The 12,863-nt window shown below is 38.9% G+C and overlaps 2 protein-coding genes across 2 annotated transcripts; one reads left to right on the top strand and one right to left on the bottom strand.

The window, feature by feature from the left end:
* The first annotated feature begins 32 nt into the window (after positions 1-32).
* atp5md (ATP synthase membrane subunit k) lies at positions 33-1,848 on the top strand. Its single transcript, XM_041784035.1, has 4 exons — positions 33-118; positions 1,330-1,434; positions 1,538-1,631; positions 1,725-1,848. The coding sequence occupies exons 2-3, from the start codon at positions 1,348-1,350 to the stop codon at positions 1,625-1,627; spliced, it is 177 nt and encodes a 58-aa protein (XP_041639969.1). The 5' UTR covers positions 33-118; positions 1,330-1,347; the 3' UTR covers positions 1,628-1,631; positions 1,725-1,848.
* On the bottom strand, positions 1,847-12,469 carry taf5 (TAF5 RNA polymerase II, TATA box binding protein (TBP)-associated factor). Its single transcript, XM_041784034.1, has 11 exons — positions 12,052-12,469; positions 9,921-10,149; positions 9,493-9,808; positions 9,220-9,383; positions 7,816-7,951; positions 7,570-7,690; positions 7,338-7,467; positions 6,014-6,178; positions 5,716-5,893; positions 2,579-2,756; positions 1,847-2,449 (listed from the first exon to the last, which is right to left on the bottom strand). Exons 1-11 carry the CDS (start codon positions 12,467-12,469, stop codon positions 2,235-2,237), a joined length of 2,250 nt encoding a protein of 749 aa, XP_041639968.1. The 3' UTR covers positions 1,847-2,234.
* Positions 12,470-12,863: the final 394 nt, after the last annotated feature.

The raw sequence follows: 12,863 nt of genomic DNA on the forward strand, positions 1-12,863 counted from the left end.
ATAATAACACACCTCTGGACTCATGAGAGTGGGTGGGATTTCCTTGCGAATACAGCACTCCGGCCTCTGCTGAAGGGCACTTGTCACATTCGGTTTCCATAGGGGTCGTGGGCTAAAGGTAAGACATTTGATTTTTAAAATGTCCAAGAAATATTTTCACGCTGGTGTTTTAAGATTTCGAAACACAATCGTGTGGTGTTTACAAAACCTGTAGGTTAAGGTACTATGTAGCTAATGGTGCGAACATTCAACTAGCTGGCCGGCTAACCTAGCATGCTAACGTTAGTAGAGTGTGCTAGCTAAATACAAATGCAGATAAGTGCCAATGAAAGTCAGTCTGAATGGGAAATTCAGTGTTCGTGTATTTCGGATGTTAAAAGTGTCAATGAAATACATTGCTTAAAATATTTGCGTCAAAGTTTGCGCCCTTGTTGTAAGAAGGTAACGCCTGTGAGGTTGAACATTTTGTTTTATAAAGCGCCAGTCCTCAGTTCCGTACAGACAAGGGCAGGCTTCGTTTTCTGTGATGTTATCAAACTAAAATTCAGAGGAATTTAATTATTTTTCTAGCTTATGTGTTCCCAAACTTGTTCCTGCCAAAAGGCAATCCCAATTAAATTTTTTTCCAAAATAGTTCAGCCCTAATCATTATACTGCATTATTATGAGACTGTCAACCATTGCTATTGCCTCTTAATTTAGTGATGCACTGATACCACTTCTTTCCAAAGTATGAGGCCGAGTTCTTACCTTTGGTACCCATACCGAATACAAATGAGTAATATTAACAAAATTATCTTTTAAGCATTATGAAATTTCTTTTGATTTTCATCAGGCGTTCATTGCTCCACCTGACAATTTGTTAGTGCATAGCGTTCATTCTCCTCTACTTTTGTCATTTTCATTTCTTAAAATATCAATCTGCAAACTGCAGCCATAGCTCCAACTTTAGCTGCAAACTTACAAAATGAGAGCTATGGCCAGTGCCTGATACTGGAATCGGTGTCTGTGCATCCCTACTCTCAAATGAGATTTTTTACTGGGGTGAAATCATCTTGTGTTTCTTTAAAATAAAGTCGAGAAAACGCCCCCTGTAAAAGCAATTCAGTATAGTATCTTTAAAACATTTAAAACTTTTACCACTTCTATAGATGTCATCAAATATGTTGCTTTGTAAAAACAGTCCTTACAGCCTAGATCTACAAGTTACCAGGCCACGGCAGAAATTAGTGAATGGCTTATCATTTATCTCTATGCATTCGTCACATTATATTCTTAAACTCAAATCTGAACTTGCTCAAATGCTAAAAACATTTGTTTTTCTGGGTAGGACCATTAACAATACATCATGGGAGGACACGACGCAGGAACCCAGCACCAGTTCACTGGGATCGCCAAGTACTTCAACGCATACACAATCACAGGGAGGAGAAATGTGAGTTTGCCGACTCCACAAAAAACAACATTGTTACTTTGTTTCTGTCAAACAGCATGCCTCATCCCCCTTTTATTTCTCATTGATTTTTTTTTTTCTTCAGTGTGTTTTGGCTACATATGCCAGCATAGCAGCCATTTTCCTTTTCTTCAAGTTGAAGCCCAAGAAACAGGCAGCCGTCACAGAAAAGTGATCATGTAAGTCATGAAAGTTTCTACAATTTACATTGACTCTGGAAGTAAGGTGTTGCACTATTCAAGTAACTCAAGTCCCTTTTTGTGTTCTTACAGGTATGAAATTTGACCATCGTTTCTAACAGCTGGAAGTGGTGAAAGCTGCTGGATGTGCTTGTGATAAAAATGACTATTTGGTTTCCCTATGTGAACAATAAAGAACATTTATGCCCAAAACATATAAAACACTTGTTTTATTTACAGTGTCCACCAGTATAAAATATTATAATACAGTCATCCATTGTCAGCAACGTGTTGAACACAGCTGAACTTGTGGCAGTGATTTTTAAAAACAGTTCTGAGTTAACATGGCACTTAATGGAGTCCAGGGAATTTCTGCAGGCCATCTGCTTGGTTCTGTGCCTGAATCTGTCAAAGTGAAGGCCCTTGACGAAAGTTGGCTAACCTTACTTATATCTTCATTCACAGTTGAATGTTCACCAGAGGTAATTTGTTACTTGTTGAATTTTATTCCCACTGCACTACAAACTGGCTGTCCATAGTGGGAACAGAAGCTTGCTTTCTGTTAATTTCTTGTGAATTATTTTATCAATATTTAATAATGTCTCAGGGATTGTAGGCCCCTGCAGCCAGAAGCAGGTTCCTGCGAGTAAAGTGAAGGTGAATAACAGGTGTGGATTTAGTCATGTAGGTTCCCAACAGAAGCTCCTGGGAGTTGTCTTGTAGGTGGATGTGTCCTGTAGTGGCTGTAAAATCATCAGTCTCTAGATCATCAAATGCTTTCATGGCATCCCACAAACGTGCAGTGTTGTCCATAGAGCCTAAAAAAGCAAGAAAAGATGTTCAACTCCAGTATATTTTGAAACATCAGAATCAACAGGTATAGCTAAAACAATTTTGGAAAATCTGTTGAATTTTGAACCAATGTAAAATTTATGAAGGTCACCCACCAGAGGCAAGGATCTCGCCATCTCTACTGAATTTGAGAGAGTAGATTGTATCCGTGTGGCCTTTTAGTTCTCCTATCATAATTCCATGTCCGATATCCCACAGAAGAACTCTGCCATCAGTGGCGCCTGAGGCCAAGAACTTTCCATTTGGAGAGAAAGCTAGAGCATGGATTGGACCCTGGAAGATAAAGTTTGTGCTACATTAACCAACCCAAGCAACTCAGAGGGCCAAATTTGTTACACTCTGTAGGCAACTTAGATACTTAAAATACTTATACAGTGCCGTGACAAAGTATTTGCCCTCCTTCTGATCCCTGATATTTTTGCATATTTATCACACTAAAATGTTTCGGATCATGAAACCAATTTTTATATTTCACATAGACAACCCAAGTATAATATACTTGTTTATTTATTATTTATTTATTTGTTTTGTGTATTATACAAAATGCAGTGTCTGAATGATTATTTAATTTTCTAAGAGGCCCTGTGTGGAAAAAGTAACACCCCCTTGTTAAATCATGAGTTAACTGTGAGTAACCACAGTTTTTGGAAAGCTGAGGTCAATTTCACTGGCCACACCCAGGTCTGATTACCGCCAGATTTGTTGAATCAAGAAATCACTTAAATAGAAGCTGTTAGACAAAGTGAAGTAGGCTACAAAATCTCAAAACGAAACGCATCATGCCACGATCCAAAGAAATTTTAAGAACAAATGAGAAACAAAGTGATTGAAATCTGTCTGGAAAAGGTTATAAAAAGCCATTTCCATGGCTTTGAGACTCCAGCAAACCACAGTCAGAGCCATTGTGCACAAATGGATAAAACTGGGAACAGTGGTGAACCCTCCCAGGAGTGGTCAGCCAACCAAAATTACTCCAAAGGTACAACAACCACTCATCCAGGAGTTCACATGAGAACCTAGAATGACATCCAAAGACCTGCAGGCCTCACTGGCCTCAATTAAGGTCAGAGTTCATGACTCAACCATAAGAAAGACACTGGGCAAAAATGGCATCCTGGGAGAGTTTCAAGGCCAAAACCACTGCTGACAAAAAATAACACAAAGGCTCGTCTCACATTTGCCAAAAAACATCTGGATGGTCCCCAAGACTTTTAGAGAAATATTCTGTGGACTGACAAGACAAAAGTTGAACTTTCTGGAAGGTGTGTGGCCCGTTACATCTGGCGTAAAAATAACACAGAATTTGACAGAAAGAACATCATGAAAACAGTCAAACATGGTGGTGTCAGTGTGATGGTCTGGGGCTGCTTTGCTGCTCCAGGACCTGGACCACTTGCTGTGATTAATGGAACAATGAATTCCGCTGTCTACCAGAAAATCCTGAAGACCAACGTCTGGCCATCAGTTCATGTCCTCAAGCTCAAGCACTCTTGGGTTATGCAGCAGGACAATGAGCCAAAACATACCAGCAAGTCCAACTCTGAATGACTCAAAAGAAAAAGAAAATTAAGGTTTTGGACCGGCCCGGTCAGGGTCCGGACTTAAATCCAACTGAGATGCTTTGGTGTGACCTTAAATGGCAGTTCATACTGGAAAACCCTCTAATATGGCTGAGTTAAAACAATTCTGCAAAGAAGAGTGGGCCAAAATTCCTACACAGCAATGCAAAAGACTCATCACCAGTTATCGCAAATGCTTGATTTCAGTTATGCTGCCAAGGGTGGCACAACCAGTTGTTACCTCCGCCAAGGAGGTTAGGTGATCAGGTGGGTTTATTCGTTTGTTTGTTAGCAACATAACTCAAAAACTCATGGACAGATTTTCATGAAATTTTCAGGAAATGTCAGAAATGGCATAAGGAAGAACTGATTTGATTTTGGGAGTGATCCAGATCACCGTCTGGATCCAGGAATTTTTTAAAGGATTCTTTACTATTGGGAGATAGGGCTGATGGCAGAGGTCTGCGCTGTTACCACTTTACACCAGGAGATGGCGGACATGAGTAACTTCAAGCCCAGCAGCATTTTTGGGTGTGTTTCTATTGAAAGTTTTGGAGTTTATAGAGTTTGAAAGATGCACGCCCGGTCTAGGAGACGAGTTGGAGCGTCACAGAGAGAAAGACAGTGAACTGTAGCGAGAATACTCACAATGCTGGGAGGAATAAAGGAACATTCACCCTCTGCCATGACTTTCAGTCGTCCAGTGAGACCATGGGTGCTTCTGCCATGACAGTCCACACGTAGCGGAGCCAATGCTTTGCCTCACCTTGTCTCCGCCCCACTGGGGGGGGGGGTAATCGCCAAATTAGATTTTGGGCGTTATCCAGATCACCGTCTGGATCCAGGAATGTTTTTAAAGGATTTTTCACTATTGGGAGATAGGGCTAATGGAGGAGGTCTGCGCTCTCTGAGTGCTTTTCTAGTTAGATTCTGGAAGGCAATTACTTTTTCACACAAGGCCAGATAGGTTTAGATTTTTTTTACCCCTTAAAAATTTAAATAATCATTCAAACACTGCATTCTCTATTTACTTGGGTTGTCTTTGTGAGATATAAAAAAATGCTTTGATGATCTGAAACATTTAAGTGTGATAAATATGCTAAAACTCAGGAATCAGAAAAGGGGCAAATACTTTTTCACGGCACTGTAATTTAATGAAAGAAACAAACAGGTTTCAGGAAAACTGTATCAGTGTTTATACTTTTTAAATCAAATACTTTATTTAATCAGTCTAACGGAATCACAGTGATTTATGCATTTTTCATCAAAGGATTAACCAGTTATTAATTCTATTTTTCTTTAATTTTCTAACAGCTTTCATAATTCCACATAAAACTTTTACAAAAACAGGCTTCCCCACAGAATCATTGCAAGGACAAAACATTGATCAGTAATTTAAAATTATTTTGGGGTTCACATGCCTAACTGTGATCTAAGGCATATTAAACCCCTAAGTGCCGAAAAGAGTTATAATAGCCTTTATTTTTTAGGAACCAGAGGGATAAACTTTCTGTGTTAAACAGGAAAAATACAAAAGTTTATCCCGAGGGAAAACATTTGGTCTAAAGGTTTCACAATGTACTTAAAATCAACTTTTAGATAACTGAAGCAAAGCCTTCTGAAGTTTGTTTGAATGTTAAAATTCAGAGCACTCCGTTTTTCCTGCAACTGACCTTGTGACCAGTGAAGATGCGAACACAGTTTCCACTAAGGACATCCCAGAGGCGAATGGTACGATCAGATGATCCTGTGGCAACATAATTGGAGTTGGGATGGAAGCGGGTGCAAGTGACATCAGCTAGATGACCAGAAAATATCCGCAGGGGCTGATAGTGATCTGTTGCCCACAGTCTGTAAAAGAAGCACAGCACAACTCAGTGAGGTACATCTGTAGACAAAGCTGCTGTGTGTAGAGACAATGATGTTGTCTTTAGGCTATAAAAGCACAGTGACAGTTCTGCAGCAACCTACCGGGCAACTCTGTCATGTCCCCCAGAGACAAAGTAGTACCCATGAGGGGAAAAGTGGGTGTCCCACACTGGGTAGTTGTGGCCTTTGTAGCCCACCAAACAAGTAAATGTTTGAAGACTCCACAGCCTGATTGTGCCATCTTCAGAACTTGATAATAAATAGTTTCTGAAATGCAAAAGTAAAGGTGAACAGTGGTAACGTGAGATTGTTTTTCGTAACACAATAAAGGCTTATCTGGCGTCTTTATGCATGCATTTTTTCTAATCACAGTTTTTCTCAGTATTTATCACATGGTTTTATTTTCTAGAAAAATTCAGGACAGTCTTTCAAACATGTTCCTCACAGTGAGACGTTTTTCCTTTTAAATGGAAGAAACAAGCAAGAGTCACAATGTAATGTTCACAACGTAAGCTGACAAAAAAATGCAACTTCTTCACATAAACATATCACCTAGGGGTGGGTAAAAATATCGATTAATCAATGCATCGCAATATTTCCTCCCCCAATTCAATATCGATTCAGCAAATCTTCTGAATCGATTCACCTCCTGGCCAGTGGGGGTTGCTGTGCGTCTGATTCGCGTTGTGTGGACGGAGGCCGCACTCGACCAAACAACAACTAACCATAACCATGTTATGTGAGGTTTATCACAATTTCCAAGAGGACAGAAATATTATTTAAGTTTACATGCACTTTACTTTTACAGTGTTTATACAGAACTGTCATGTTTTTTACTTTTGTACTCCATATGCACAAATAAGTTATTATTGTGCAAATTTTTATTTTCAGATGTTTTGTTGCTCAAAAATGTGAGGTGACTTACCAAATATGTTCACATGGGCATGAAAATAATTATTAAAAAATTGTCAACAGGTTATTTGTGTATTTCTACTTCTTACTGAATCGACATTGAAGCATTTAAGTCAATATCGAATCGAATCGATACCAAATCGAATAGCAGCCTAAAGAATCGAGATCGAATTAAATCGTGAGGTTCCCTAATAGCACTAATATCACCAGTTACTTAATGGTCACAGAGTACAAATGTCTGGTACAAACCCTACTCATTGAGTTTTCTGAGTATTACCAACTGTATTCACATTTTGAGGCCTTAACCTGACCTGTTGCAGACCTTTCAGAGGGGGGCTTACAGAAAAATAACTGTGAAGTCTTAATGAAAAATTCAGCTGTTTTTCCACACATGCAGCTCATCTGGACAATTTCATCAAAAAATGAGGAGTATATCTGGAGGAGCCACAAATCCACAGAGAAAATGTGTTCAGGCTGAATTTACAGCACAGATGAGTAACCAAATGACTTTTACCTGTCTGGGCTGAAGCTGATGCCATACACCGGGCCACTGTGTCCATAGAGAATCTTTGATTCACTGGCTGTCTTCTCATCCATGATCCTCTCCAGCACATCGTCAGACTCTTTGTCTATCAGATTCAAGTCTTTATAGAGAGGAGAGGAGAAACATTAATCAATTTATAGAAACCCAAACAAGCATTCAGTGAGGCCATTAAACATTCATCAGCGACTGTAATACACTGTACCTGCTGCAGACTTGACTTTTCTAAGCTTTTTCGGTGTTACACTCCAAACTCGTACTGTGGAGTCAGCAAAGCCTCCTGCAATCAGGCTGGAGTCATCTGTGAAATCCACTGCAGTCAAACCCTGCAGGGCAAATGTGAAACTAAATTAGAAATAATTCTCCTGCATATTAATAAATAATGACCTCTCCCTACTACCTGCATGTGAAAACATGCTACACCTTAAGTTAGTTTCTGTTCTTTAATGACCTGGTAAGCATTGAGAAAAGAGTAGAAGCAGATCGAAGGGAGGTTATCCGGCCCCAGCCGAATCTTCTTGGTGGCTTCCTTCATGTACATGATCTTGTCCAGCTTGTCTGAATCCTTTAATTCTGGTAGAGGTATCCTTAATAATAAGAAACAACATTTTTTATTCATTGCAGTGTTTGTTTGAGAGGTTTCAAAAACAAACACTAAGCTTCCAGGTAAAAAAGCATAAATATGACAACCTTTTTAAGTAATTAATCTGAATGTGAGTATTTATTGAAATAGAGAATGCAGTTTCTTCAGAAATTGCATTGCATGCTGAATACACTCATGTATTCCTGGCAATACTGCTTCTGTTGAGTTGAGTATTATCTGTAGTACAAGTTGAATATATTGTGGAAAGGCTGGCGCTAAACTGCTTATGCTAAATCTATATCTATATACAGTTAGGGCTGGAGTTGTTTGAACAGTGACACAGTTTTTATTCTTTCACTCATATGTACCACCATACTGGATGTAAAATGAAGCAATCAAGATGTGATTGGACTTAACAAAGTCTACACTTCAGTCACATATTCATTATTTTACCTCAGATTCTTTGTGGCGGTTTAGAGAAGCAAAATGATGAAAATTGTTTCACTGTCTAAACAATTCCAGTCCTGTTTATTGAGGAAAAGCTGTTGTTAAACTGCTCGTTTTGCTTGTTGAAGACGTTAAACAGGCTCTATTGTAAAATACCATGAAGGCCTGGAAAAATTAATTAATTTGAAAAAGGTCCATGTGAGAAAAGCATGAATGATATGTGATACCAATTTTTTGGGTAGTGTTTTAAAGGTTGAATGGAGTTTCTCAGTGAATACATAAGTAGATTATAAAGGTTTGAAAGAGGTTGAAAAATTGGGAAAAGTGGAAATTCCAAGGCATTTGGCATTCATTGGATGGGCTGGATCTTGGAAAAAAGCATTGAATATTTCTGAAAACTATGAATGTGTTAAGTATTAGCAATACTCTCCTAAATGAATTTAATGTACTATTTTAGGTTTCCAGGCTTAAGTATGTTAAAGATAGACAAAAAACTCTGGAATAATAACAATAATAAAAAAAGATTGAAAGAATCTGAGATTGTTTGTGTTAAGTAGAAGAACATTTGCTGTGAATGCTGCGTTCAGAGTGATTAAGCCCCCAGAGCTAATAAAAATACCTGCATTTTAACCTGACACTGGTTTTTAAGGTGTCTGCAAATGAACTTGACTGAAGTTGCTGAGGTAAAATCCTGCGGTTTCAAAATGAATTGTTCCCTGGCAATTAGGCCGCCGTCTGTGAATGTTTTTCCGTATCATCAGGTGAGTAAAACAAACAGCTGCAGCTGCTTTGCATGCCTGGCTGGCAGTGTATAACGCTGTATACCTGGTCTGTGAAGGTGCATTAGGGTCTTGTTTCTTGCTTTTAGAGCCCATGCTATCCTTCTTTGGTTTCTTCTTCTTGGGTTTACCCTCCTCATTCTCTGCCTCTTCATCCTCATCATCAAGAGGCAGTTCTATTTCTGGTTCTTTGAGCAGTCCATAATAAACCTGATCAGACAATGATGAAATAATAAAAAGCAATTAATTCAACTAACTGATGAAAAGTTAAGGAAATCAATTAAAACGCATCATTTGTGTGTTGGGGTATAAAACCTACCTTGGCCTTATTAGCCTCGCGCTTTGCCTCTCCAGCCAAGCTGCCTGACATGGCATCGATCTGGCTCTTACTGCGTGGCATGCCATCAAAGATGTCAATGTAGAGATGCTCTTGGATGATATTCCAGATCTGGTTGTTCTGACGCTCTTGCAGGTGCCTCTTGAGCAGCTGGTAAGAGTCACGGGAGATACGGAGGACAAACTTACTGGTCCGGAAGTCCAAAAGAGTTTCGTTGCCTCTCAAGTGCTCCCTCTTTGTCAGTCCAGACAAAACACGCAAGTCGTCTTCATAGTAGCACTCCTGATCCCCGCTGAACCTAGGATGGAGAAATAAAAGAAACAGGGTAACTTAAATGTGAATAATTCCATGGTACTAAAAACAAGTAAGCTGTTTATGGCTGGAAGGACACAATGTGTAAGGAAACTCACTTTTCAAAGAATGTCTTGGCCTCATTTTCATGATTGTTGTACACCAGCTCCAGATACATGTGCACAAACAGCGGGTAAAACACCTGGGACAGTTCTGCTCGGTGACAGTCTAAAACAGATTCTATAAACTTCTTCAGGCCGCTGTAATAAACCCCATACAGAGCCGGATCTCCCTGTTGGCTGTAAGCTGACAGCACCACGTTGACGTCTGGTTGATCCTCCCCAGGAGCTGTTAGATAAAATAACGTCCAGGTGAGACATACATTCTCTCAGTAGAGGCCATTTTCAGATGTTAAAATCAGTGGTAACATTTAAATATTCTTTTTATAAAATTGTTTGGTTTAAATTCCTGATTCAGGGTCAGAGCTGAAAACTGAGAAGACCTAAAGATGACACTGAAAACTTTAACTGTTGCTAGAGACAGTGTGAGATGTGGTGACTGCCTAGTAAATATTACAACAGATTCTAAGGAGCTGCTATGATCAGCCCCCTTTTCTTTTCTAAATTTTATTTGGAATCACACTTTATCAGCATTAATACAAAAACTGGTATAGTGGCTTCCAGCATGATCCCTCATTTAAATTTCTTACAGTTTTTTCAATCATATCTTAATGATATGAAATACAAGAAACAATGGAAATTATAAAAAGACAAATTTATACAAATAGAAGAAATAGAGGGGTGAAATTTAGAATTTGAAACATTAGACCATGGGTGTCTATCTAACGTTATAATATAGGAAAAATCTTTTCATACAGTTGTCCATAAAAATAAATATCTGCCTTAAAAAAACATAGTTGGTTAGGGAGGATGTATTTACTCTTGAAATTTGTCTTTCTGAAAGCACAGTGGATAGGTGATTGTTTCCATTACATATAGGCTATTTCATAAATTCTATCATACCAGTCCCAATCCCAGTAAAGTTTGTCTGTCAATTTTGTTTTTTTTTTTTGTAAATTTGTCCCAACTATATTTGTTAATACTTTGTGAAGATCACATCAGAACCTGTTGATTTCAGGACAAGCTCAAAACAGCTGAAAATAATTAGCTTCATGGGAGCCATAGTTTCTCCAACAATTGGGAAATCCTAACTGATGATGTTTCTGTGCAGGTGGGATAAAGTTTGTTATTTTCCATTGAAACTCACAGTATTTGTCCCAAATTTCTTTTATGGATAAAGTGATTTCTGATTTCACATGGTGAAGCCCTCTATATATTCTTGAGATTATTTTAAGTTCAGAATCTCCCCTATAGGCACTTAGAAAAACCTTCAGGAGGTCATTCTCAAATGCTGTTGGAGTCTTTAAAATTGAGCCTTTTATGTTATGCCAAGTTTCTCCTTTTATAATGGGAAATTTAACTTTGAGGGTTGCTTGTTTGGATAATTTGTTTTGAGGGAAAATCTCAGATTTCAGCTTTTCAAATACAAATACTGTATGATTTCTTCACTCTGTAATGACAGGAAACTAAATAAATTAATTAATAGGATAAAAGCAATAAGCACATAATGCTGGGCTTAAGGACACACTGGATGATATTTTCAACTTTGTTGGGCATTTCAAATAGCATATAACTTTTTTTATCAATCCATAGAAATTAGCGTAAGATTTGAGGACAAAAAAGGTACAGTGGAAATTTGGGATACCAATCACTTTCATGAACATGCGTGTAGACATATTGGCAACGCATATCAGCAATATATGTCTGTACTTTAATTCTACTTTTTGCAGTTTTTAACCTGATCTACACCAGAAAAAGTTTTTTTCTTATTTTTTCATCCTCATTTTTCATTTTTGGTTACTTCGGGTAAAGTCATCTTCTCCCCATATTTAAATCGGCTCCCCTTAAGTTCAATCAAAAGTGATCCCAACTGTACAAGACACTGAAAAATACTTATCTACGTAGTACAGTCAGCAACATGCTCCCATCACTGCTTACAACTTCTTAGAAAATCATAAAATATTGTAACAGTCAATGTAAATATTAACCTTCACAGTACGTTGTAGTAATACTATTATTGCAATGGTGGCAGCCATGAGGGTAAAGTTTGGTACTATCATGACAACAGTAAGAGGTAGCCTTCAGCATTAAAACAGAGGGTCATTTTTAAACAGCATTGGCCAGGTTCTACCTTTGGTTGGCGCCGGGGCACTAGCGGAGGATGAACCAGTCACCCTGCTGAGTAAAGCGCTCGCATCTACGCCTTCTGTGTCCGCATTCCCCCCTGCAGCACCCGAACCAGCCCCGGAGGAATCATTCCCTTTCAGTTCCAATGAATCCTCCGGTAATCCCGCCTCACGACGTAAAATGTCAACGGACTCGGTGAGATTGTTCTTCCTGAGGAACTGCAGGACAGCCAACAGAGTCTGCTGGTCCTCCGGGGCTCCCGCCGCATTTTTAGTCCCTCCTGTCGAAGCACTGGAGCCGGGGGACGGAGAAAGAATTCTGTTATCGCTTGCATTGTTACTTCCACTGCTATCGTTCGATGGTTCTGCTTTTATTTCTTTCTCCTCAACCGCGTCCACCATACCACCCTGCACGGCCGCCATTTTAAAAATGAAATGCGCATGTGCGAGGTTTACAAACGGAAAACGCCAACCGGGCAGGATCCTGTCCCCTGATTGGTTCTTGTTGACATAGCGTCATCTTGTAAGCAGAAGTCCCGCTTCCTTTTCTACGTTGAAGTAGTAGACAAAATCCAAATTTTTCCCATTATTTCATGACCAACAAATTTCTACTCTCATACTCTTTGAGTAAGATTCCCCATTGATAATTAAAAGCTTATACATATTTCTACATATTTTGTTATTTTACTGCAACGTTGGCCCAGGCAATTTTATATTTGAGCTGTGAATGTTTTACTTAAAAAATGGACCTCTAATTCAGAACCTGCACCGTGCTTTTGTACTTTAATACACATGACGTATTTCTTTTCTGATAACA

The sequence above is a fragment of the Cheilinus undulatus genome, linkage group 4 (assembly GCF_018320785.1).
Source record: "Cheilinus undulatus linkage group 4, ASM1832078v1, whole genome shotgun sequence".
In the NCBI taxonomy this organism is placed as follows: domain Eukaryota; kingdom Metazoa; phylum Chordata; class Actinopteri; order Labriformes; family Labridae; genus Cheilinus; species Cheilinus undulatus.